This window comes from Tamandua tetradactyla, chromosome 2 (genome assembly GCF_023851605.1).
Source record: "Tamandua tetradactyla isolate mTamTet1 chromosome 2, mTamTet1.pri, whole genome shotgun sequence".
In the NCBI taxonomy this organism is placed as follows: Eukaryota; Metazoa; Chordata; class Mammalia; order Pilosa; family Myrmecophagidae; genus Tamandua; species Tamandua tetradactyla.
Window position 1 is genome coordinate 54,477,965 of NC_135328.1, and position 26,563 is coordinate 54,504,527.

The 26,563-nt window shown below is 48.1% G+C and overlaps 2 protein-coding genes across 10 annotated transcripts; one reads left to right on the top strand and one right to left on the bottom strand.

Annotated features, from left to right (window-relative positions):
- Positions 1–71: 71 nt before the first annotated feature.
- POMT1 (protein O-mannosyltransferase 1) lies at positions 72–19,214 on the top strand. Of its 8 annotated transcripts, none has more exons than XM_077147263.1 (20): positions 72–280; positions 1,606–1,757; positions 2,881–2,987; positions 3,184–3,234; positions 4,311–4,457; positions 5,317–5,428; positions 5,901–5,966; positions 6,055–6,148; positions 6,408–6,563; positions 7,144–7,274; positions 7,720–7,815; positions 9,180–9,347; positions 11,347–11,443; positions 13,265–13,357; positions 13,670–13,790; positions 14,125–14,222; positions 14,910–15,023; positions 16,281–16,407; positions 17,395–17,572; positions 18,327–19,214. In XM_077147263.1, exons 2-20 carry the CDS (start codon positions 1,636–1,638, stop codon positions 18,499–18,501), a joined length of 2,253 nt encoding a protein of 750 aa, XP_077003378.1. In that variant the 5' UTR covers positions 72–280; positions 1,606–1,635; the 3' UTR covers positions 18,502–19,214. The 8 variants fall into 8 exon arrangements, with proteins under 8 accessions (XP_077003378.1, XP_077003381.1, XP_077003376.1 ...); XM_077147266.1 differs by having other exon boundaries at positions 72–274; XM_077147261.1 differs by having other exon boundaries at positions 72–226.
- On the bottom strand, positions 15,226–25,894 carry UCK1 (uridine-cytidine kinase 1). 2 transcript variants are annotated; one of them, XR_013170014.1, is made up of 8 exons: positions 25,648–25,894; positions 25,116–25,275; positions 24,164–24,260; positions 23,799–23,941; positions 23,616–23,710; positions 21,267–21,315; positions 20,487–20,725; positions 15,226–16,837 (listed from the first exon to the last, which is right to left on the bottom strand). XR_013170014.1 is itself a non-coding variant. In XM_077147281.1 (7 exons), exons 1-7 carry the CDS (start codon positions 25,753–25,755, stop codon positions 20,544–20,546), a joined length of 834 nt encoding a protein of 277 aa, XP_077003396.1. In that variant the 5' UTR covers positions 25,756–25,894; the 3' UTR covers positions 17,902–20,543. The 2 variants fall into 2 exon arrangements, 1 of the variants encoding a protein (XP_077003396.1); XM_077147281.1 differs by lacking the exon at positions 15,226–16,837 and having other exon boundaries at positions 17,902–20,725.
- Positions 25,895–26,563: the final 669 nt, after the last annotated feature.

Below are 26,563 nucleotides of genomic sequence, written 5' to 3' on the forward strand. Positions count from 1 at the left end.
TGGCCCAGTGCGCACGCGCGCCACTGCCTTTCACCTTCCGCGGGCGGTGTCTGGGACTCCGCAGACGCGACGAATCGAGCGTCGAGCACAGTGGTTCGCGTAGTAGAATTGCTGGGAGTCGCTCGGCGCCCGCGCTCCGGGAGTCCCCAACGGTTTGCGTCTCCAGGCCTTTCCGAGGGTTGGCAGGGCGCGGGGAGCGGCTCTGAAGAGACGTGAAGAAACGCGAGTATGTTCGGGGGCACCGGGGACCAGAGCCCAGTCGGAGCTAAGGAGAGTCAGTGTATGACGCGCGGGCGCAGCCTGCGGGAAGAGGGGCCGCGGGGGCGTCCTTTTTCAGCTGGAGCAAGGGGCAGGTGCAGCCGTGGGGAAACAAATAGGGGCCCAGAGTTAGGTGCAGCTTCTGGGAAAGGAAAGGAGTGCAAGGGACGGATGCAGTCTCGCGGCGAGAAAAGGGAGCGTCAGGAATTGATGGAGCCATGCGAGGAAAAGGAAAGGAAGGAGACCTGGGGAAGATGGAGCTTTGGGCAAGAAGGGAGCCTGGGGTCAGATGCAGTCTCAGGGAGAAAACGTAGTGCCCCAAATAGGTGCGTCCTTAAGGAAAGAAAAGGAACAGTATGGGGGGAGTGTGCAGTTAAAGCTTTGGCCTCCTGGAGTGGGTGAAACCTTTGGGAGTCATGGTGCCAGGGTGCATGCAGTCTCTGAGAAAGATGCAGTCTTGGAGAGGAGAGGAGTGGGACTCCTGGGACAGAGGAAGCTTCAGGGAGAGAAGGGGTTGCTCAGGGCAGATGCAGCTTCTGGGAGGGTGTGGGTGCTCTATGTAGAGCACCTTGGGGAAAGAAGGAGTACACCAAAGGCCAGGTGCAGCTTTAGTGTGAGAAGAGGAGTAGTCAGAACAGATGCCACCCGGAGAGAAAGGGACCGGTAGAAAAGATACCCACTTAGGGAGAAGAGGGATGCGCAGGAGTAGATACACCCCCAGATGAGAAAGAAAGCACCCAGGGATGGTGCTGCTTTGCAGAGGACAAGGAGGTGCTTGGGGACGGATATATTCCCCAGGAGAAATAGGGAGGCTCCGAGACCCAGGAAGGTCAAGGTCACCCAGCTATAAGTAGCTGTACTGGTACCCTACAAGCTACCCAAAATCAGGGTCACTTGTGTCCATGCTGCCTGGCCTTTGGGGTTGGCATCTCCCTCCCTCCGTTGGCATCTCCCTCCCAGAAAGTGCTCAGAAGTGTTTGTCAAATGAGTTGAGAAAGCAAGTGAAGGTTCAGTCCTGAGATGTCTGAATTCCAGACTTGGTTTACTGCTGCAGCCTGATTGCCTACCCCCTAACCCCCTCCACCACCCCATACACACACACGCACGCACACACACATCTTTATGTTAACCCAGTATTGTATTGTTTCTCTGCTGGGGAAATGTGTTTGTGGTGGACCTGACAGTAACCTATCTGATAGTGGTTGCCCTGAGCTGGACATCTCCAGAGCATGGTTCTACTTGGGTGCATCTGGGAGCCAGGATGCTTTAGGATCCTTTTTGTAGCCTCTTAAGAGCCTTTCAGGGTTGCCACCCATTGTTGATAGTGGCTCTTCCCTTCATTTCCAGGGCATCCTTCCAAGCCTGCTTTACTACAAGATGCTGGAAATTTTGAAGCGCCCAATAGTGGTGACTGCTGACATCAACTTGAATTTCGTGGCCCTGGCAGGGATGGGATTGCTGAGCCGACTGTGGTGCCTTACCCATCCCCGGGCTGTTGTGTAAGCCAAAAGACTGTGACTCCTTTCCCAGGCTGAATCCAGAATGAACTGTAATGTCTCAGTACTTTTTGTGACGGCATGAGTGGAGGGTGGAATTCTGGGCTTCTTTGCATTGGATATCTTTGGCAATGAGAAGAGAAACCAGTTTGTCCCTAAGACAGTCCCTGCAGAGTCTCGTTTTGTGTCTTGCCCCTTAACTCCATAGCTGGTGAAACATGGCAAGTTAACCACATGTAGTAGAAAAAAAAAAAACTATTATGGCCATCGAAGGATCTGGTCACTAGCCTTAGGTAACCATTTTAAATTCTGGAGAGTGGAAGATTGATAGATTTGGAAGTGAGACTTCACTGACCTAAGAGAGTGTTTTCTGTCATAATGGCAAGTGATTGCTTTTGTTGTTAACATTATTTCATATTAGTAAACATATATCTAACTAATGTATGTATTCTTTTTAAAGTTTTTATTGTGGAGCACATGGAATATATGAAAGTAGGGACCATGGTATAATGACCCCCCCATCAATGTATTCATCAGTCAGCTTCAACAATTATCAATTCATGGCCAGTCTCCCTGCAATGGTTTGGAGAAAACCCTACATGTTATTTTTCATAAATATTTCAGTATGTTTCGCTAAAGGAGGCTTAAAAGCAATAATAAAAATCATTCAACCACAGCACTATCATCCCTTTTAAGAAATTGACAGTAATTCCTCAGTGTCATCAAATTTCCCTGATTGTCTGAAAATATTTCATCGCAGTTGAGTTCTGCATGTCTTCCCTTTATGCCTGCAACTGTTTCATTGGGCCACCAGGTCTGATTCTGACCTGGCCACGGACGGGTGCTGGTGGGTCATAGCCCATGAGGCCTTTGCGTGGACTGGCTAACACCACCCAGCTCCATGAAACACCAGGGAGAGAAATACCATCTGTGTCTGAATTTTCTTCCCAATCCTTATGTGTGGATCACATTGTATATGTCTCAGAATCTGGGGGATAAGATGCAGTCGGGGCAAAAGATCCAACCTTTGCTGATTACTCACCTGAAACACAAATGTACATTTATTCTCATACCTTTTGTTTACAATTAAGATTTCCAGATGAATATGATGTTTTTCCTCCCCCAGTTTTGATGAAGTATATTATGGACAATACGTCTCCTTTTACATGAAACGGATCTTCTTCTTGGATGGCAGTGGACCACCACTGGGCCACATGCTGCTGGCCTTGGGGGGTAGGTTCTATTAGTAAGAGACGTAGCCATCACTTTTCAGGCCCTAAAATATGTTTAGAAGTTAAAAGTAAAATTTCTTGAGGGTAGAAACCATCTCTTATTACTTATGTGTCGTTGTTTCCCTGTTACCCGCCACAGTTTGGTACTCTAGAAACAGATGCTAACAGGGTGGTTACTGATTACTCTTCTGTTTTAGGTTATTTAGGAGGATTTGATGGGAACTTTTTGTGGAACAGAATTGGAGCAGGTAAAAGAGAATTTTGTTTCCCTTATTCATTTGTACATATTAGAATGGAGAGGTAGTAGTTTTTTTTTTCTTCATTTCTTTTCTTTGGTAATAGCTTTTTAAGAATTAATAATTTTGTGGTTTATTAGTCTGAATCCAGGGTATGATAAATTATTTGGGTACAAGTGAAAGATTTCAGAAAAGTATGGTAAATATCGCAGTGTTTAGTTAGAGTCAGTATTTTATCCCTAGTTTTTGGCACATGTATCACACTTTACATGGCATGTGGCTTAATTTATCTTTTGTATGCATAATTTCGCATACTTCCAATGTTTTTGGAAGTAGTTAGGGTAAAACTATGGATAAGTAACACATTAATTAACTTCAAAATGCTTAGTCATCATTAGCATTATTATACTGAGAGGCGGTTCTGTGAATATGTAAAGCTGTTCCCATAGTTTGCACCCACATTTGCTGGCATGGTTCCCAGTTTTGTAAATGTGCATTTTCGAGCCTGTGAACACCATACTCAGTTCCTATAGGACATCACAGAAATAAAGACAACCAGGCATTACATGCCTCCTAAGGGAAGTACATGACACCCCCTATGCGGTCTTCTTGCCAAAACGTTGAACCGGAATCTAATCAAGTCTTTAGAGCCAGTTTCCAATTTATTGAAAAACAGAGGACTGAAGAATATATTGAATAATACCATGGGAATGCAGTCAGCAAAGTCCAAAATGAGGAAAGCTACATAGGATAAAAAAAAAAAAAAACCTGTTTTCTTCAAAAAATAATGGCGAGGAAACATAAGAGAGGAAAGAGAAATCTATAGTGTAAAACGGACTTAAAAAAAAAAAAAAAAGGAGAGCAGACCATCAGAGACCTAAAAACCCAATGCAGGTATGTGCCTTGCTTGGATCCTGATTTTGAACAGAACAACTGTAAGAGACCATTTATGAGACAATCGTGGAAATTTAAACATGACTGAGTATATTTGGTGATGATAAAAAATTATAATTAAACATGAAAGCACCCCTGCAGTGTGCAGGGCATGTGCACCAGTGTTCTCAGCTCAGCTGTGGTTGCCTTCCCAGAATACAGCAGCAACGTCCCTGTGTGCGCCCTGCGCTTACTGCCGGCACTCGCGGGCGCCTTCTCCATCCCCATGGCCTACCAGATCGTGGCAGAACTCCGCTTCTCTCATTGTGCCGCGATGGGAGCTGCCCTCTTGATGCTCATAGGTGAGATCTGGGCCTCTGCCTCCTCCTGGTGTCACAGAGGAAAGGCCTGAGCAATGGCCTGAGTCACTTTCCAGGGTCGGGCCTAGGGGCTCTCCTGGATTTAGTAGGCATGCCACCCGCCACCGTGTCTTGGGGTCACGGGGACAAGTGCATCCAGTTCTTTCCCATTTGAGTCTCTGAGTCCTCGGCTCCCAGGCTGACCACCAGGCTGTGGGGTTGTCGCCCTCTGTGGTCAGATTTGTAGTTAGGAGAGGTGAGGCCTTACACGGTGCCACCCAAACAGCATGCCAGGATGCCCAGAGTATACCATGAGCACACACCCATCCTTAACTGAGTTTCCCACGTGGGCAGGGATCCCCCTGTCCCCTCGTCTCCCAACCTCAACCAGCTGAAGTCACCCCCTCATATGACTTCACGTATCAGTGGATACGCCTCAGAAAGAATCTTTCAGCCCAGATCTTTCAACCCAGGTTTTTGAGCAAGTGAAATGAAATCAGATGAAAAGTTAGACTGGAAAATAAAAAGTTATCTATTGACTACCAGTATAGCTTTTTGACATTCACAACAGCCCTCAAAGTCGGTATTCTTCCTACAAATGAAGAAAATAAGACTCAAAAACTAAAGTCACTTCTTCAAGGTCACACAGTTAGGTGTTGGTAGCTGTGATCCAAACCTGCACACTCACCTCTGTGGCTCTGGAGTGTGTGATGTTCTGAGCTGCCACCTTCCCCTTCGGTGACATTTTGATATGTTGCTGTTTGTCTTGGTTAAATATGCCCTTTTTTTGTAAATGTTTTTCGATTTCACACATTTGCTCTTGCCTAATTTAAAACTGATGCATGTTTCATTTTTATAACAGAGAATGCTCTGATCACCCAGTCCAGACTAATCCTCCTGGAGTCAATGTTAATATTTTGTAACCTTTTGGCTGTACTGTCCTACTTGAAGTTCTCCAACTCCCAAAAAACCAGGTATGGGACACTAATGTGCCTTCCTCTTAACAGCAAAAAAATAACCTGGGTGGTTTTGTGGATTCAGGAGAGTCTGATACCTTTTTTATTTTGAGAGGCTGCTCGCTAAATATCTTTTTAGTCTCCTATGACTTCATAAACACATCCTAATTTTTTATTTTCTATAATTGTTCTATAACTAATTGGGAAAATTCTCTGGACAAAAAGAAAAATTCTGGGTGCACGGGTGATTCAGTGGTAGAATGCTCGCCTTCCATGCAGGAGACCCAAGTTTGATTCCCGGACCCCCCCCACCAAAAAAAAAAAAACCAGAGAAATCAGGACTGATTCTTTGGGAGACAGGGGTTCGTTTTTATTATACTTGGGGCTCGGTTGAATCCAGCTGACCCAAAAAAGATTTCTCTGTCCTTTAGGAAATATTTTACGAATTGTTCCCATTCTTGTCTGCCTTGTTTTTCTGTTTTTATTCCAGTCCTTTCTCTCCAAGCTGGTGGTTTTGGCTGATGCTGACTGGAGTTGCTTGTGCCTGTGCAGTCGGGTAAGTCTGATCTACTGTCTTGTGCTGTTGTCCTCCTCCTTGCTTTTATGTCTCATTTTAAATTTTATTTTTTATTATGTCTTTTCAGCATAAAATATACAGGTGTTTTCACATACTTGCTCTTGCTCAGTGTGGCTGCCGTCCATGCCTGGCATGTGATTGGAGACCAGACCCTGTCGAATGTAGGTCCTGGTATTAAATCCTGCACTGGGCCGACATGTATGGGGCATGCAGACTTAGATGTTACAGAGGGTAAAAGACTTAAATACTCAGAGCTTCAGAAAAAGACAGACCTAGGGTGAGCCTAGCCTGGCACCTGCCGGCACTCACTGCATGGCAAGCTGGAGTCTCTGTGGCTTTTCCAAAGCATGCTATGTCTAGAAGTGGGCATGGCCTTTATATGTGATTGGAAGTGACTTTTTTCCTTTCATCTTTCGGTAGGTCTGTGTGCTCTGTCACTTGCTAGCCAGAGCAGTGGCTTTGTTGGTCATCCCTGTCATCACATACTTACTTTTCTTCTACATCCACTTGATTGTACTCTACCGCTCTGGGCCCCACGACCAAATCATGTCTAGTGCTTTCCAGGCCAGCTTGGAGGTAAGAAATGGGAAGCCACAGACACTTTAGAAAGAAGACGGTAGGAGACTCAAAGTTTGGCTCAGACAAACATCAAGTGAGCATTAGAGGAAAAATCAAATCAGGAAATGAGAAATGCACTTCGGTATCCCTAAACTAATGGTATACCATACACTGATGCATGGAAATAAGTGAAGAGTTGGCTCGCATAAATTTTCATTGTGACCTGCTTGAGAAGATTTTAAAGGAACATCCTGTAAAATTTGGGCAGTTTTAAATACTTAATAGGACAGTCCCCACTTTGGCATTTATTCATCCTTTAACTGCAAAACAAGCAACTGTACCTGCTGAATGGTTGAGAGTGTAGATGCTGAAGTCTGATGCTTTTCTATCCCGGCCTCTGTCAATGGCCACTTCCATGTGTTTGGGCAGATTTTTTAACTTGCCCAAGTCTCTGCTTTCTCATCTCTTAAGCGGACATTTTCGTTACTCCTAGATGTTTTTAAGAATTCCATGAGAATATATACCCCTTTATGGAGGAGTAGCTGTTAGAAAGGCTGGTTTAGATTTGTGACTCTCTCTCTTTCTGCTTTTGTCTTAGGGAGGACTGGCTCGGATCACACAGGGTCAGCCACTGGAGGTGGCCTATGGTTCCCAGGTCACTCTGAGAAATGTCTTTGGCAAACCCATACCCTGCTGGCTTCATTCCCACCAGAACACCTACCCTATGATGTAAGGAAGGTGACCATTTTAATTTGAAGATCATACAATGTTTTGGTTTTTTTCTCAGCTTTGCTTACTAACAACATTTACTTTATGTGAAGAAGTTAGCTAGACAAAAGGAAATTTGAACTCTTAGATCCTGATTATTGATGAGATTTGTTATTTCTGTGTATAAATACTTAGAGGGACTTACTGAGCAGATGGTCCCTAGTGCACTACTCCACTGCCCGCCAGCGGGACTTCTTCATGGCGCTGGTTGCATCCTGCCTGGTTCCTGTCTTCTAGCCATGTTAGGTTTTAGCTCCTTATCTTTTGTACCCTTATTTTTCCCTTAACACCCTGCTAAGTAGTATTTGTTGAAAAACTTCACTTTGCAGAAACCTTGGGAGAAAGGCCTGTTGGCCCTTTCTCCAACCTACTTCCAGATACATTTTTTGGTTACTTCTTCCTACAGATACGAGAATGGCCGAGGCAGCTCCCACCAGCAGCAGGTGACCTGTTACCCCTTCAAAGATGTCAATAACTGGTGGATTGTAAAGGATCCTGGGAGGTGAGTCCAGGACCTGGGACTGCAGAGCCCTACTCACCCCTTGGCCTGCCCACCCCTTGGGTCTGAGTCCTGGACCCTCTGCTCTGTGTTCACTTCCTACCTAGATGATCTCATTCACCCTTGTAGCCATGAATGCCAGCTCTGTGCTGACATTCCATAAGCCATGCAGATTAGACCATTCTTCACGGGGCCAGGCTTCTGGTGAATTGTACAAGCCCCAAACTCCCGTGTTCCTGTTCCCTCCTGCCACCACTACTGCTCCCTTCCATACTGTAAGGAGAACCCCTTCCTCTCCACCTTTTCAAGCATGGGAAGTGGCCACATCTTTCTCAGACTTCAGAGATGGAGGTCTTCCCTCTCCCACCCTCCACACCCAGCCCATCAGCTGATCGTGTCGATTCTGCCTCCAAAGACCTTGAACCCACCCAGGTCTCCGTCTCCACCCCTCCCTGCTCTGCCCCCAACTGTCTGTATCTGCTTCTGTCCCCTCCAGTCTAGCATTCAGCAGCCCTCAGAGTGGGCTTTTAAAGTATAAATGACATCAGGTCACTCTCCTGTTCAGACCCTTCTGAGCTTCTGTTGTACTTAGAATCAGGTCTGGGCTCCTCTCCACTGCTACAGGGGCCTTCACGATCTGCCTCCTGCCCTGTGCCTTGTCCGGGCACTCCCCATGCAGACCTTCCTTGTGTTTCTGGAGCAAGGCAAAGTCCTGTTTCGGGGCTTTACACTGTCCTTGGCTCTGCCTGGACTGATTCCTCCTGGCTGGCTTCTTACCCGTCAGGTCATAACATAAAACTTTAACGATCACCTCCTTCAAGGCGCCACGCCCTCATCCTGTGTGTCCGTCCCCCGTGGGCGTCCTGTGCTCGTTGTACAGCGGCTCACTGTGGAGTAGTTTGTTCACTTGTTCACTGTCTGTCTTTTCCACTCACTGCAGTAATGTGAGGGCCACATCTGTCATGTTCGACACCAAATACTCAGCATCTAGCCCAGGGTCTGGGCCGTAATAGGCACTTAATACACATTTAGTGAATGACTGTGGAATGAAGCAGTGTCCGTTAGAAGAAGGCTTTCTTCTCAGTCCCGGCGTATCCATCGCTGCAGCACTGACAGACATGTACAGAGCAAGCTCAGTGTGGTAACAAGTGAAGTGACCCTTGGCAGTTCGGAGAGTGACCTTATGTTTCCGAGAAGGGTTAAATAAAACTTGTGTTCTGGTTGGGTTTTTTTGGCTGCATGGTCCGGGAAATGAATATGTTCTGTTTTTATGTGAATTCACCTAATGTAAGGTACATATGGATTGGGAGACTGCAAAACTCCAAATTGCCTTTGGAATGAGAACTTGTAGCTTTTGACACTCCTAGTGATTGCCGGTCCTTGGAGAGGGCCCCAGGCGTGGTGTGGTGCTGCCAGTGCTGGGTCTTCCTGTGTCTTCGCAGGCACCAGCTGGTGGTGAACAACCCCCCGAGACCTGTGCGACATGGGGATATCGTGCAGCTGGTCCACGGCCTGACCACCCGCCTCCTCAACACGTGCGTACTCCTGCCACCTTATCTTTTTCTTCTCTAAGTTTTTTCTTTCACATTTCTCTTTGTTCAGAGCAAAACATGACCAATGCTAAAGCATGCCACGCCCTGCCTCCCCTTTGTCCCGGGGGGAAGCACTCCGGTCTGCAGTGGATGGTGGAGTGGGATTCCCAGTGATGGCAGCAGAGGTGCAGGGAGTACGAGACAGTAGAGCCTTCACTCTAAGTTAAGACAAACACCTAGTATATTCCATGACATTGGATCCAGGAGGCCCTTTAAGCTTTGAAAGACATTAATGATAATTAAGGAGAGTGCTGAACTGATTTCTATGTAGAAAATGAAGCTTTGATTCTCTTCCATAGTGCAGAAGTTTAAAAAAGTGTGCTTAAGAAGGATTTAAATTCAGTAATAGAGCCGTGAAGGATTGTTATGTGTTTGTTCTCAGGCCTTATCTACCTTGACTTCCCGCAGCACTTGGCACGGTTGCTCAGCTCCTGCTTTCTGAGACGTTGTCTTTGCTGGGTTCTGAGGTGTCATGCACTTGGGCCTCTGCTGTTCTCAGTCTCCTTGGCCGACCCTCCTTACCTTGTTGCTCCCCCGAATGCTGATGTGCCCCAAGGCTCAGTCCTTTGCTACTTCTCTTTCTGGCACCACCCAACATGTCATCTTCCACCGTCTTTTCTTACTGACTCCCAAATTCGTATCTCAAACCCTGCTTCCACTGGCAAGTAACAGGCATCTCTGACTCCCCATATTTAGAACTAGTTTTCATGGCCTCTGGCCTGGTTCTTCCAAATCTGCATCTCAGGAAGGAGCTCAGGCAGGCTTCTTTTGATTCTTCTCTTTCCTCTCTTCCTCTCCCATTCCATACTTATTCCAAAAGGAAATCCCATTGTCTCCATCTTCAGAACTGACCCCAACCCCATCTATGGTCACCTTCTTCTCCCTTCACCCATCACCCTAGTCTAGGTCTGTTTCCTTTGTCATCCTGTACTGTGGTGACCAGCACCTACCTCCTCTCACTCCCCTGCTCCTCCCCACAGCAGCCGATACACACATTCTGACCACCTCACTTCTCTGTGCCCAGTGCCCTCCAGTGACTTCCCGTCACCCTCAGGATGACATCCAGTCCCAGCCCTGGCTTCAGGCCCCATGACCCGGGCACAGGGGTCTGCTGTTCCCTGAAGCAACCGCACCCCCTCCCCTCAGGGCCTTCGCACCTGTGGCTCCCTCTGCCTGGAATGTTTTCCTACTCAGATGCCTCCTTGGCCCCCCACTCAGCTTATTCAGGTTTCAGCCAAAATAGCACCTCATCAAAAAGCTTTTCCCGGGCTCTGTCTCCTTACCCTGTCCTCCTTTTATCCATAGTACTAATATGATCTGATGTTCTGTCGTACATTATTGCAGATGGTTTGTGTGATAACAGGGGATTATGAAATGACTGAATTTAGAGGAAAATGGGTGTTTCTGAACGTTTGAGGCAACTTTGCCTTCCACCATTGTATTACTGCTGCCTGAGGTTAGATGAACTTGAGTCCTCACCCCCAAGGTGCTGCCAGCCTGCCCTCCGGCAGGGTATTATATCAGGGTCAGCTTCTCAGACAGGAGACGTCTCCCAGCTCTTGGGATAGGGGTGGCCCACCTCTGAGACCTGGTTTACTTGCTTGAAAAGTATGGTGAGGCCCGCTGTTATCTTAGACTAACATCTGAAAGAAATACCATCACACCTCATTTGGTTTTCTTATAAGATTCCACATCAGTGTGAACTTTTCCCCACTAGAAATGTGATTGTTGCAGAGTGTTGTCTTTTCAGTTATTGCCAAACCCTTAAATAGGCACATCCTTGGGTAGTGGCGACTGACGGTTCTTTAAGGCTGAGCTGGTTTTTATTTCTGAAAAGTGTCCCCCCGGCCTTAAAGAAATAGTAAATGCTTTTCAGCAGAGTTTTAAAATAAGTCAGTTTGAAGAATTGCTTCCAAAAGCTTTTTCTGTTTCGGCTCTCCAGGCATGATGTGGCTGCGCCTCTGAGCCCCCACTCCCAGGAAGTCTCCTGCTACGTAGACTATAACATCTCCATGCCCGCCCAGAGCCTCTGGAGACTGGTGAGCCAGCCCTTGGGGTGCTGTCCTGGGCTTAGATGTGGAGCCACGGCTGTCGGGAAATAAAGCACACTTCAAGATGGAACTTTTGAAACTGCTATTTAGCATCATTCCGGTTCAGATATGAAGCTGGGGAAGTCACAGCTGTTTTCACAGGGCACAGATACTTCCTCCTCTGTGGAACCTGGCGCTCGGGGTTGTTTTATAATCAGAGGAGCGAGTAGTCAGAGAGGCTGAGGTCTGCTTTGTGCTTGCTCCTTGTGGAGTGCGTGTGCCCACAGTCTCCTGGCTCTGCCAGATGCAGGTTCTCTCCGGCTTTTCCCTTGTTCAGTCTCAAGACCAGATCTCTGGAGAGGTGGGCAGGGGTTTCCAGTCAGACTCCCATGACCCAGGGGCATCTTCGCCTGAATATTGACGGCTTTCCCTTATCTCAGGATTTCTCCGGGAGAGGCTTGGCCAACAGATGGAGGAGATTCCTTCAGATGCCCCTTTCCCGAGGCAGCTGGACCCTGGGCTACCTTTCCTCCTGGGGACCAGCAGAACATGCCTCACCCTGCAGAACAGCTTTTGCTCTTCAGGGCTGTGCACAGGCCTCCTGGGAAGGGTGGTGTGGACAGAGAGTTCCGAGACTGGGCCCTTGCCCTGCCTGTGGATTCTTGGAAGCGAATGCTCAGTATGATGAACTCACTCCACTGGGGTGACTGCCACAGTGAGAGGCAAGCTGTCCTTCCAATGCTGGAGGGCTGTAGCAATTCCACACCTACACCAGCACCCACCTCCATTTAGTCTTGATAGTGGGAATTATAAGTCTGGCTTGGTACAGAGCCTGCTGGTAGGCTCTCTCAGGAAAGCCACGTTTCTCTTTAGAGGTTTGCTTTACATTTGTTTGCATGGTCCACACCTCTACCCCCATTCACCCTTACCACACTACACATTATCTGTGTGCATGACGTTTCTGTCTTCTCCCCTCCAGTGTCCCCCTGCCTCTGCTTCCTGCCCCTTTTTTTATGGGAAGCTCTCCTAGAGGCCATTTCTACTACCCAAAGTCTTGCTCCTGATTCCCCTTTTCTCCTCCTCCTCCTCCTTCACCCCTTCTGACAGCACCCTCAGCCGCTGCACCCACATTTGCAAGTAACTAAAGTTAAATGGAACAGGAAGGAGAAGCCGTGCATCGATCAGGACTGACTCACCATGCAGAGTCCACCCATCCGGCCAGCCTCCAGGGGTCATGTCCTCCACTCCTGCTCAGCCTCGCTGATTCTCTGTTTCTTGTTAAGAAAATGGGAAAAAGAATAGCTACATTGCTTCACAGGATCACTGTGAGGATCAAATAAGTTAAGAAATGGCCATGCAGAGTATAACTCAGATGTTGGTTTATGTTTATAGTTCCGATACAAAGAATCCCCTCTCCAAGTTCCATCTTTCACAGACAGTCTCTAACCTTCACATGAGCCATTTTTGTATTTGCTGGATAAGGACAAAGAAGTGTTGACTTCTTTGGCCAGAGCTCTGAGCCCTTTCAGTAGTTAGGCATTGCGGTGAGGCAAGGAAGAACATTGTCTTTTAGATGGGCATCCCTTGTGCCGCCTGTCTAGAAAGGAGATGGCCTGCTTTCTCCCAAGGCCCTGTGGTCAGCACCTTGTCCAGGTGTGTTATGAAGGGTGTTGATGAGGACGCCCAGGATTATCCCCCGTGACCTCTCCTTGGGAGCTTGGCCCTTTTTGTTAGACCTTCATGAATTTTAGTTTTGGCGATTGGTCTTTATTTCTGTATTTAAAGATACTGAAGAAGAATGAAATAACTGACAAAATCTTATTTCTGCAGGACATCGTCAATAGAGAATCAGATACAGATATTTGGAAGACCATATTGTCAGAGGTTCGGTTTGTACACGTGAACACTTCTGCCATCTTGAAGGTAAAAGAGCAGTTTTGGGGGGTTGGTCCAACTTAAGCTGTGGGCTCACAGAATCTATTTCTTGTCCTCTTCAGACCAAACCCACTTTTACCAGGTGGAGTGTTTGGTTAAAGCCATTGCCGTTTTGTTTTACACTGAAGGACGGATGTTTCAGTAATTTCACAGAAGGGAATCTTCCACCACGGTCCCATGGGGGAAAGTCTGCTGCCCTTGTTGGCTGCTGACAGGTGCCAAGGGCCGCGGGCCCTGCTCTTCCACCCAGAGTGTGCCTGAGACACAAAAGCCCATTTCTGTCTCGGTCGTTTTCGCCAGCTGAGTGGCGCCCACTTGCCTGACTGGGGCTTCCGGCAGCTGGAGGTGGTCGGGGAGAGGCCGTCCCGGGGCTATCACGAGAGCATGCTGTGGAACGTGGAGGAGCACCGGTATGGGGAAAGTGAGTCCTGGCTCTTTTCAGAGGCGAACACTCAGCCTAGGGTGGCCTGGACGGGAAGAAGGGTTCCTATTTTCGTGGGGAGCTGAGCTCTACTACAGATAATCTCCCTCCCTACACGGAGCTGAAGCGGCTCAAGACTACAGCCCTTACTTAGTCTGCGGTACCCTTGGGAGGTAGCTGAGCTTCCTACCTGTCACCGTGATGGGGACGCATCGCGTAAGCTGGAATGGCCACTCAGACTGCGAGTAGTTGGTTGACAGCTTGTAAAGCTCTTTGTGGAGCTCCCCGCCCATGTTCTGCTCAGATTCTTTTCTGTTCTGGTATGTTCTGTCAGGCCAGGAGCAGAAGGAGAGGGAACTGGAGCTGCACTCACCTACCCAGGTTGACGTCAGTAGAAACCTCAGCTTCCTGGCCAGGTTCTCGGAGTTGCAGGTGACAGCTGGGGGTGGGAGGGAGCTGGACTTATCCTCATTGGAGGCAGACTACCTACCGAAGCACTGTGGCCTTTACGAATTCCATCTTTTAAACTAGAACCTCAGCTCAACAGTAAAAAAATGCATGCTTCCTCTCCTTTCTTAATTATAAGAGTGGCAGCGTTTAACACTGTCAGTCCAGTACCTTGTGGCTTTGCCAACAGGATTAGTCAGGAACTGAGGCGATTCTGCATCAAGGTAGCATTGCAACATTGCAAGAGGATGCTTTTTTTTTTCCCCATTTTATTTTGTTTTGCAAGAGTCTGTTTTAAGGCCCCCAGGATGGGATGAAATGGGCCATATTCAACATAATAAAAGCCCAGAGGAAGTTGGAATAGTGAAATCTTAGAGTCCTGAATCTGAAAGTGACCTGAGAGAGCACTGAATCCAATCGTGATTCCACAAAGGCTCCAGTCATTCTGGAGCCCACAGGGTGGGGTGACCCTCCCAATGCCACAGCCAAGGTTAGGAGCCAGGTGTGCTCATTCCGTCTATCATGCTGCCTCTAGCCTCATCCAGATAATCCTGAGGTGGGTCATCTCACATGAAATGGGTGGCAGTTTGCTCCAACACCTTTGACAAAATCCACGTACAGCTGAAGGCGTCTGTCTGTTTGGAATCTAAGCGGTCTGTGATTTTATTCCAGTGGAGGCTGCTGACATTGAGAAGTGATGATTCTGAACACAAGTACAGCTCCACCCCCCTGGAGTGGGTCACCCTGGATACCAACATTGTTTACTGGCTGCACCCCAGGAGCAGTGTAAGCTGAGCATTTCTCTTGATGCGTAGTTACAGACTCACTCGGAACAATTCCTTCTAGCACTAAGAGCAGCCGTTGCATCCAAGGCTACATGTCTTTAAAGCCTTGCCTAAGGAAAGCCCTGACTTGCTTTTCTCTGGACACTTTGAGCAACACAAGATCATATTCCCATCACATGCCAAGGATTAAGGTTCTAACGTGTCTGCATGTCACAGGAACCCAGGCTGTACTGCTTTTGTGGGTGTGCAGTGTTTCCCTTTGACTGGGAAAAACAGTTTTAAAAATATTTCCATGTTAAGTTTACTGCAAAGCCCCTAGTATCTGAGATTCTTAGTGCTTTGCTGTTGCTTCCTATTGAAACGGAGCTCGAAGGATATTAAGGAATGATGAGAAAAAAAGAAAGAAAGAAAGACAGACGGGCTCAGGGGGTCTGAAGCTTGAGTTTACTTCAGACAGACTTCAGACAACTTTATTCTTATCCAGATCCTACTTAAATACTGCAGGGTGACAAAAGGCATGCATGCATTTCTTGAAAGAACAGAGAGCTTATTTTTTAGTGCTCTCTTCCTTCATACTTAACATAACCATTTGGGGTAAACATTCTCTTCCTTCCAGACTGCTCCACATAACAATCTCCACAGTTTACTGCCGCCATCCTGAGGCCAGCTGCTCCCAACAAAACCTGCAGGTCTTGTTTTAACCCTTGGCTCCTACACTTTGCCTATGTATTTATGGTCTCTCTCCACCCGGGAGAATGAAGGCTTTCTTAGGGCTGGCACAGCACAGTGCTCAGTGAAGACTCACTAAATGAATGAAAGCACAGACACCAACAGTGCTCACCTTTCTCCTTACTAAGTAGTTGGAAAGGTTTATCCTTGTGAAGCAGTTTCTGAAGTGAAGGCACTTAGAGCAGATACCAGGACAGGAGCTCAGGCTGAGTTTAGGCTTGGCACTGCATGGAGACTTGAAATTATATTGATGTCACTCTGTGAATGGCTCCCTCGTTAAAACATGAATCTCATCTATTCTTGGTCTTTTGTTTTACAAAATTAAGGACCTTAGCCCTTTTCTTCAAAGGGTTTCATCAGGTACTGGGTGGGTCTATATGAGTAGTGAGGGATGAGGGAATATTAGAATGTACCTGTGTGTTTTATTACTTTTTGCTGAAGTGCAGCCCCCCTGTGAACTGTTTTCCTGTCGTTCATTTCCCTCTGAGCAGAGGACTGGGTGGCTCACGCAGCCCGTGTGCCCCTCCAGGCGCAGATCCACCTGCTCGGAAACGTCGTGGTCTGGGCCTCCGCCAGCCTCGCCACCGTGGTGTACGCCCTACTGTCCTGCTGGTACCTCTGCAGACGGCGGAGACGCGTCTGTGACCTCCCCGAGGGTTAGCACAGCTTGCACACTTCTCGTTCTTAGGCTTCTTCCTTCCAGTTCTGGGGAGAGTTCCTCGTGCTTCAGTGACGGCTGGGCACCCTCCATTGCAGCCAGATCACCACAGACAACCCTACTGCACGTAACTAGGCACATCATCCGTAAGGCAGCCTTTTGTTTCCTTTACTCCCTACATTTTTCCCCAAAGCACCGTGTGGATGGACTTATGTTCCCGCATAGCCGTCGAGGCCTCTCTGATGAAGTGCAGGGTACAGGCGGGAAGGGCTGCCTCACCCTGAGGGTGGGTCCCCCTGCCAAGCGGGTCGCATTGCCTGCTGGCTCTTGAAATGGGGCTGGATAAAGCAGAGCTGCCGGACAGTTGTCCTTAGTCAAGGTTGTACTTGATATTGTTTATAAGTGACGGAAATCCACTTAAAACCATCCTAGAACAGAAAAGAAAGAAACCCCAATTGTCAGGTTTCACGAGGGCCTGGAGCCTGGCCTGTGGACAGGGGAACCTGTCAGCCTTCACTCGCATGGGCTCTCCACTGGTCTCTGGGCACCCCATCCATTCTCTCAGCTGACTTTACCTGCTTCACTGTGCCCATGGACAAATCTGACCCCTCCCCAGCTACCAGACCCCACTCCATTTTCCCGATGAGACTAGACTGACCCCGGTTGATCAGGGCCACCGCAGAGCAGTGGGCTGAGGCCAGTGGGGAGTCCTACAGTGGGCATGCTGAGGCTGGGCCCCTGGGCTCCCAGGAGGTTGGTATTTCCCAGAGAAGAGACTGTTAGGATCTGGGAGGAAACCACATGCCTCTGAGACACAGTCTGTTCTCTAGAGTAGGACTAAAGGAGGGAAAGAAAGACAAGTTGGAAACTGAGAACATATGTGTGTAACCTAAGAGATGAGTACGTCGGCTTGCTAGTCTAGTGGAGAGCATTGAAGGCTCTAACCGAGAGAGTACTGGTTTAAGACTCCTCCTTCTTGCTCCAGATTCCTGGCTGCGCTGGGTACTGGCTGGAACCCTGTGTGGTGGGGGCTGGGCAGTGAACTACCTGCCTTTCTTCCTGATGGAGAAGACGCTCTTCCTTTACCACTACCTGCCCGCGCTCACTTTTCAAATCATCCTGCTTCCTGTGGTCTTGCAGCACGTGAGGGAGCACCTGTGCAGGTACGGTGCCTTAACATGTGAGCCTTTCTGCGGGTCTGCTCAGTTGATCGGTAGCCCTTTACCGAACCCCCGTTACAGCACACTGTGCGGCACCCAAGGGTGTGTCATGAATTGTGATTTCAGTGTAATGTGGAACAGGTTAAGTTCCTAAGAGGCACATACAAGGCACTATGAGAATTCAGAGGAGGAAGTCAGGGTAGACTGAGAGATGAAAAGCAGCTTCTGTGGATGGGAAATGAGCTAGAGGACAAGGAGAGGAAAGGCAGGGAAACAGAAAACCTGGGTGTGTTCAGATCAGAGGTGACTATTGGCCAAATGTATGGGAAGTGGTAGAGACAAAAACTTAGAAAGCTTTGTAAGCTGAAGTGAATCCTGGTGGGTCTGAGAAAAAGGTGTGGACTTTATATTGGTAGTCAGAAGCGTCATTTCAGGAGGGGCATGGTATGACGGGACTAAGCTGAGGTATGGCAATTGTGTTTAAGGCGGACCAGAAGCTGTGGAGGTTCTAGAAATAGACACATGACAAGGGTCTTGCTTAACGCATTCCTGCAAGATATGATAAGGGCTGAAAGTAAGGGGTGGTAGATGGAATAGAAACGATCAGGCAGATTTGAGAAACATGAAGGTAAAATCCACAGGACTTGACTGATGACCGTGTGGACAATAACCCCAAAGAGGACTTCCAGGTAGGGAAGTCACAGCTGGGAAGGACCAGCTTTCGTGACACCGTGTGCCCTGCACCCATGTCCCGCAGGTCCCAGCTCCAGAGGAATGTCTTCAGCGCCCTGATTGTCGCTTGGTACTCCTCCGCGTGTCACGTGTTTATCGCCCTGCGCCCGCTAACCTATGGGGACAAATCTCTCTCAGCAAGTGAACTCAGGGCCCTTCGCTGGAAAGACACTTGGGACATCCTGATCCGCAGATACTAGCAGAACAAGAACAGTGAAGAGTTTCTGTGCTGGGGAAAGGACAAGGTAGAACTGGCTTTTTACAAATACATTTACTTTTAACCAGCAGAGTGGCTCCAAGCCAGGTGGGGTCTGGCCAAGGCCCAGGAAGCAGCCTATTGGAATTTATCATGGCTTGGAATCTTCTGGTGAGCATCTCTCCTTGAGCAAGGATTTTTTTCCCCACACACTAAAGAGCATGCCCTGTGTATCCACCAACTCCTAAGAGACCCCCTGAACTAAGACACATTGCGTGCTTCAGTGGCTGGCATAGAGGTCACTGATGAAGGCCAAGAACGTGATAGGCCAGTGAGGTAGCTAGTTATACCCTAACCAGCTAAAAGTCCCAGTCTCTTCTAACAGTTCCTGTTTTGGGATTTTCCTTTAATGCATCTCATCTTCCCTCATGAACACCCACTGAACCTTTTGCAATAGAATAGTGTTTTAGCACTTGCCTCAGTGAGGCCTTACAATTACTCTTAAACAATTCAGTGTCAAATAAGCTGTTTGAATAAGCCTTTTATGAGGCTTGAATTTTTTTATCACACTATAAAAAATATAATGCCTCACTATTGCTGTATTTTTTGAAAATCCATTCTGAGATTTTGCTGAGATATACATGAGTGGGTAGTGTCATCCATACATGTCCTTATCCTGAATTTGCCTTTTTTGTTATTAAAAAAGGGACAAATTGGCATTAATGTCTGGTCTTTATTTATTGAGTCTCCTCCTAAAGGGCACGCAGTAAGTTTGACAAAACTGTTAATATAGATTTTTTTATAAGAAACCAGCCATGGAGTTCAACTAATATCATGTCTTGAGTAACTGTAGTGAGTTATACTCCATAGAAAGGAAACAAAAGTACCCATGCAGTTTAGCCTGTGGCAACAGAAAAGGACTACTTTTATAGAAACACTTGTTATATGGCAGGACCAACGAACTAGAACAACTCAGACCAAAGGTGGTCATCTGTGATACTTGAACTCCTGCGGCCGTGAGCTCTCTGGATCAGCACAGGGAGACTGACTGGCTTTGTGCGACATCTGCTTGACCCTCAGCAATCCAGCATATACACTGGGTGGGGGGAGGGCAGCCTGGATATGGCTGTGAGCAGGGTACTGTGGCAGTACCTTCGGCTTGGGTGGCTTGAAGTCTACAGGGGTGGGGGAGAGACCCCAGCCCCGTGCAGACTGTTTGCAGTGGACACTGTACGTTCTAGCCAGAACTAGACTGCCAGGCTGCCTTTTGCCACACCGCACAGGGCCCAGGAAGACCCATGAAGGGCCTGACTGGAACAAGACCCTGCCATCTTATTGTCTGATGCTGGTTGGAAAGATGCTTGTTGTTCCTCAGGGTCCTTCCTCTCTTAATTGCCTCTGAAGCATAAGCTAGAGAAAGAAGACCTTCCTCTGTGGCTCCTTACATCAATCAGTGTTTATCAGACTGGATCAAAACCCATCAGTAGGTCATAAAATTAAGTGTATAGGTTACAACCAGCATTGTGTTATGAAGTAGAGTAGAAAACATTAGGATGTAAGACATGTAGAAAGAGAAACTATTATCTCTGAAAACTTTCTAGTTCTACATGTGTGTTTGTGTATAAATCAGATCATGCTGTAAAGTGTATTTCTTACTGTGGGCTCATTGTCCAAAAAGTCTCAGAAACCGGCCCAGCCACAATCTCCAGGTTACGTGTTCAATTTTTCTAAAAACATGTGACTAGCATTCCTTCTGGGTTTTTTAAGCATAAGAGGTTTTTTCAACTCCTTAAAATAAAGAAGCAGGTGTGAAAACATCAGGAATGCCCTGTCTGTATCTTTTCAGATTAAGTCTGAAAAACGTGTACGGGCTCCCATCGCAAATGAGGAACGCCTTGTTCCTAACGCCACCCTGAAACAGATGCTGAAAGGAAGCAGTGGTTGTGTTCTTGGAGGCATAGTGGGTATCCCTGGGCCCAGTCACTGTACCCGGATGTCCATCTGGGACCTGCCCAGGAGGCTGAGGGAGCAACAGATGATAGCTTCTCAGTGGGGTCTGCTGCTGGACTCTAAATGGGATCGTTTGCCAGAGGTCAGCACTCCAGGATGGTCTCCTGGCTCAGAAAGTGTCCTCTTGTAGCTCCGCCCATTGGCCCCTCCCCGATGCCACTTGCAGATGTCACCATTCAGAATGTCCTGGATGTGCTGCACGATCAGGTTGATTGCAACTGCAGCAAAAGACAGACACGGAGCATGTTTAGCTGTGTCTGTTCCCTGTCTCAAACATGAAGCCTGCAAAGGGCCACACGCTGAGTTTCACCCTCCCCAGCAGGGGTGCTCTTCGCCAGTAGTGCTGCCTATTTCATTTGAAATCTGATGGTTACTCACTGAAGCACAGTTCCTTACATCTGAGGCATTCAATTTGGTGTCAAATCTCAGCAGAAAGAAAAATGCACATCAGGACATGAGCACAATAAAACTTCCCGGGTTGCTCTTCTGCCAAGGGTTTATTAAACAACAGCCTAGTTAAAATACTTTAGCATACTGATTAAAATATAATCACTGTCAAACAGTTTAAAATATATAATTTTTTTAAAGTAAATCTACTTGCCATTAAACCTTTGTCACCAATATACACTGATAAGCCTCATGCATTTGGAAGTTCTCAGGAACCAGGACTTTATATAACAGCCCTGCCAAGCTGGCTCTTGGAGGGACACAACGGGAGGGACAGAGAAGTAGGTACAAGCCATCAGGCCTATTTCTTACCCATATTGTCAACCCCTCGAGGGATTATCACATCAGCATACTTCTTTGTCTGCAAGGCAAAAAGGAGGTTCTCATAAGGATTTTTCCTTCCAAGGTGATTTTGGTTGTTCTGCGCTAGATGCAATAGCAGGGGAATAAACCCTGGGGTGTACAGAGATGCCTGTGTCATTGGCAGATGAAGGGTAGGCATTCAAGGAAGTTATCGACCAAGTATCAAGACATAGTGATCAAAGAAGCAAGGTAGAATGAGAAGTAGAAGCTGCCAAAAGAAACTGCATTTCCATCCTGATGTCTTTCTGAGATGCTCACTGCTCCTGTTCTCCCCATGAATACCAGTGTGGGGGACAGCTCTTTGAAAGAATTTGTTGGGCCAAATTCAGTGTGGCCCCTCTTCCATATTATTTCACTTTCTTCCTCTGGAATTACAAAGCTTTCTGCAAAAGCCTGGGAGGAGGGAAGGAGGAGCACACAAGACACAGCTGTGCTTAATCCTTTGTTAATACAGTTATACTGCATAGAAAGACATCCTAAACTACCTGCTTTCATTCATTCATTCTAACACTAATACTTACTTCCTGCCAGATCCTCTGCTAGACAGGGCAGGGAGACAGCTATACCAGGAAATGCAGGGCCCCAGAGAAGGGATCGCGACCACAGGGTGGGACCCCAGGGAGGAGGCTGCTGCTGAGGGGAACACACTGGAATCAGACAAAGTGCAGTGAGGTGTGGAAGCAGAGGGCATGTATAGCCGGGGGCACAGTCTGGGCCAAGGGACAGATCTGAGAATTGTTCAGTGTTGCTCTGCTGTTTTATGAATTTTGGTGAAGAATGTGTGTCACAGAGTTGAGCTGCAGAGGCAGGCAGGGACCAAGTCCTGGGGGACAGTTGTGTCTGAAGGCAGCGGAGACCCATGAAAGACAAGAGCATGAGAGGGCCAGGCTCAGGTTTCCATTTTGGTTTGGTCACTCTGGTGGAGTGCAGAAGATGGGTTTGAAGGGGAGAGGAGAAAGGGACCCCAACTGCAGAAGTCCAGGAAAGAGTTGAAAAGGTTCTTAATTGCCAGCAGGGATAGATTAAGGGACCTGCTACATATAAAGGGTGAGGGGCAAGGAGGCTCAAGAGTGATTCTCAGGGCTTTGGCACAAGAACTGGGCAGATGGTAATACTTCCTGCTACTCAAGGTCATTGGGTCAGATTGGGTAGCTAAAGTTTTACTATAAACCATCTATGTTGCAAAATGTCTCTGTGGGAATAAGGGAGACTGTAACAGTCAACTTAGTTGTGTCAAATTATTTTCCAGAATCTTCAGAGAGTATGAATGTAAAGCCTTGAGGCTTTACATTCCTCCCTGAGTCAAAAAAATTATTTTAAATAACAGCAGAAAGAATTCATTTTTCCTACTTATCTAAAACAGGAATCCTGGATCTAGTTTGTGTGTGCTGTATTTTTATCTTTAAGAAGCCAAATATTGTTCAATTTCCCTTTAAAACATTGCAATTTGAGTAGAGTCACAAGTTACCTTCAAGTTAGAAATTTAAGATGAAGGAAAAGAACAACTTATACCAAAGCTAATTCCTTCTGCCCACAAGGCAATGGGGACCTTAGGGTGCCAGCCAAAAGCAGCCTGGAGAAACCTTTGCTTGGGTGAACAGTCATGAAGTGCTATTAGGTACGGAGACCATTTGTGGCAATGAACAGACAAATATCCCTGCCCTCGTGGAGTTTACTGTTCTAAGGGGGATAAATAAAATACATGTTGGGGCGGGCCGCGGTGGCTCAGCGGGCAAAGTGCTTGCCTGCTATGCCGGAGGACCTCGGTTCGATTCCCGGCCCCAGCCCATGTAACAAAAACGGAGAAACAGAATACAATAAAACAAGAAAATGTTTAAAAATGTTTCCCTTTCTTCCTTCCTTCTATCCTTCCTTCCTTCTCTCTGTCTTTAAAAAAAAAAAAAAAAAAAAAAATACATGTTGGATGATAAGTGCTCTGGCAAAAGAGAAAGCAGGTGGAGAGGCTAGGGAGGGCTGAGAGGGGAGAGGACAGTTTTCAGTAATAAACTGGGAAGTTAATGAAGGTGATGTCTCGGTAAAGAGCTGAAGTAGGTGAGGAAGTGAGCCAATGTGGAGATGGGGTATAGGGAAGTGAGGGGGCTTTTTAGACAGAGGGAATAGCAAGTGTTTAGAGCTTAGCACTTTGCCCTGGGTACTTAGGTATAAAAAGCTAAATTCTTCCTCATTTGTACATCAACTATCTTTCACCCAAGATTAAGATCTTTCATAGAATTTCACAATGTGTGTTTCTTTTGAAAAGTAGAAAAATGAGTTCACAAGTAAGTGAAAAGCAGGTACCGGCAGGCAGAACTCTTCAAAGGCTGGTTTGACAAAAGTGGTGTACTGCGTGAGGATCTGCTCCAGGTCCCTCCCACGGTGGACGTCCCGGAGAACTGAAGCAACAGGAGCAAGGAGACATTCAGACCTCAGGACACAAGGCCCGCCATGGCCAGGGGTCAGATAGGCCTGCAACTAACTTACCTCTTCGGGACAGCCTGACATCGGAGTCGGTGTCCACAAAGAGGCGCAGGTGAAACATGTCCCGGATCTCCTGGCTGTAGAACACCAAAATGCCCTCAAACAAAACCACGTCTGCAGGGTAGACCACCGTCGTCTCTAGTAACCTGCGAAGTGGAGGTAAGGAAGCAGGCCCTGTTGGAGAGACTGGGTCTAGGGGGCAATCTGCGTCCTCAGCTTCAGTTTAGGGGCATAGACTCTTGGAGGAGGCAGATCACAGTAAGTCCACAGAAACCAACCCGGAGCAGGGTCTGCTGTGAGGCTGTCCTGTAAGCACGAGAAGATACCCTAACAGGATCCCAGTACCCGCCCAGAAAACATCTGCTTACCTTGAGTGGGTCACAAAATCATAGATTGGAACCTCAACGGTTTTGCCTTCCACAATGTTTTTCAAAGTCCTGTGCATCAAGTCATTATCAAAAGCATCTGCAGGGATGGAACAAAAGGCAAAATGACCCAGCTGCCTTTTGCAGGAGATGGGAATGCACTTCCTTTTGCCCTGGGGTCAGCCACAGATAGGATAATAGTAAGGACTCTATGGAACATTTAGACAAGGAGCTACCCCTACAGTTTACATTTCCTAGCCACAGGGGCCTCTGCATTCCTGAGAATCCCAGTCACCACTATCCAAACTGCTGTCCCACCTGACAGTTTGTACACAGGCATTTTCTACTCAGCTTGCATTGAGAGGTAGGCAGGGTAAGTTAGGCCTCAGCTTCTTCCTTTTTTCTGGGAAATAACCACAATTAGACAGATGCTTCTCAGGCCTTCCCATGTCACCCTGTTCACCTGACTCTTGACCAGATCTGGAAAAAGGGCTTCAGGACACCAGCTGTAGTTTATAAACTGCTTCCCACAATTGGCCTCTCTGAGGAACTTGCCCCAGAGCTGATGGGGAAATGAAAGGCCACGGTGGACAGTAGTGTGGCCCTTTAAAAGCAAGGTAGGGAGAGGTAAGACGAATGGATTGTTACATGAAAAAATTCACTGCTGCGTGGTGGTCCTGGGGACCCCTCTGTGGCACAGACTTCCTGATTGGCTTCAACCAAGGCAACCAACAGCTCCTGCCAGGGGGTGCTACCCAAGACCCACAGCACTTGCAAGTTCTCCTGACTTAACTGTGCAGCCTGCTCCACAGCGGGCTTTCTGGGTAATTTCATGGAATCACTCTGATTTTTCTGCATTCCCCTCCAACTTTGGACCAAGCTCCTTAGGATTCCAATCAGGGCATTCTGTCCTCTCTCGACCATTCCTCCCCACTGTCAGCATCTCTAGCTCTACCTGGGTGGTCGAAATTGTACTGTCCCTTCAAGGCCTTGGCCTTCTGCTCTGCCGTCAGGACCTTGTAGAACCTGTCTTGGCTTAGGATGACCACCTTCCGCTGCCGATGGTCAACTTCATTCTGCCCCAGCAGCTCCATGATCTTCTCACACACAGTTGACTGAGGTTAAAAAAAACAAAACACAATAGAGAATGCCCAGTCTGGAACCCCTGAGCTGCACACAGCACACTTTCCTGGTGTTTCTGCACCGGGATGACTTCTGGAGACAGTGACCTACCAGCCCTTCTGGCAGCTGCTGGGCGGCCAGCCACAGGTGGGGGTAGACTTGGAGGGAGGGCATGTGACCGGCAGCCGACGGGACAGGCTGGCAGAAGGCTTCCCCGCTCAGCCCAATCCTGGGAGACAGCACCTCGGCCGCGAGGGGTTGCGGTCTCCTCTCTGGACCGAGGCCGGATCGGGCAGCCAGAGACACACAGGGTCGGGGGCAGGGATGACATGGCGAAGCCCCGCCGGCCCGCCTCGGCCCCTTACCTTTCCACTCGCGGTGCCGCCGCTCACCCCGATCAGGAAGGGCCGCTGGTGAGGACGGTCCGCCTCCGGCACGGCGCCCTCGCACTCGCCGCCTCCAGTTGAAGCCATCTCCGGCTCGGCTTCCCCGCATCGAGTTCCTCGATCCCGCCCCTTCCCCAAACCGAGGCCGAACTCCCACCTCTGCGCAAAAGTCGGAGACGACCCCCGGCCACTACCACTTCCGGAAGCTCCTAGCGCGCCCGACGCGCGCGGGGCCGAGCGGGAAATGTAGTCCAAGGCGGCGCGGCGTGGCGCGCATGCGTGGGAGCCTGGCCGGGCCCTCCTGGTCCTTCCCGGGAAGCGGACGTCGGCAAAACCGCTGCCTGTGTGGCCCGCGTGGGGCGCCGGCGACCCCGCATGCCGAATGTCTGCTACCACCCGAACCAACCGGTGCTACACCGGCCGCAGGAATGTCTGGGCGCCGTGCAGCCTCATCAGCAGAGACCCGTGACTGGCCCAGATTTCCCTCCACCAGCATCTCCTGTGCCTCGGAGCGTCGGGAATGATCTCCGGAGGCCTGGAGGGCCGGCTAGTTGGGGGCAAGGGGCATCGCCGGGGCCAGGAAATCCTGAAGGGACAATCGCAGAACCCGTGGCTTGGGTTGTAAACTGTGCCATCAACCTCAACACGGAGGCTGTATTTCCGCAACGTTGTTTTTTTTTTTTTTTTTTTTTTTTTTTTTTTTTAACATTCTTATATACAAAAAAGCAATCAAAGTACATTGTAACAAGTAGTTATGTAACAGATTTCGGGAGTTTGGTATGGATGTCAGTTCCACAATTTCAGGTTTTTCCTTCTAACTGCTCCAAGACGCCGGAGACTAAAGGAAATATCAGCAAATGATTCAGCAGTCGTACTCATCTGTTAAATCGTATCT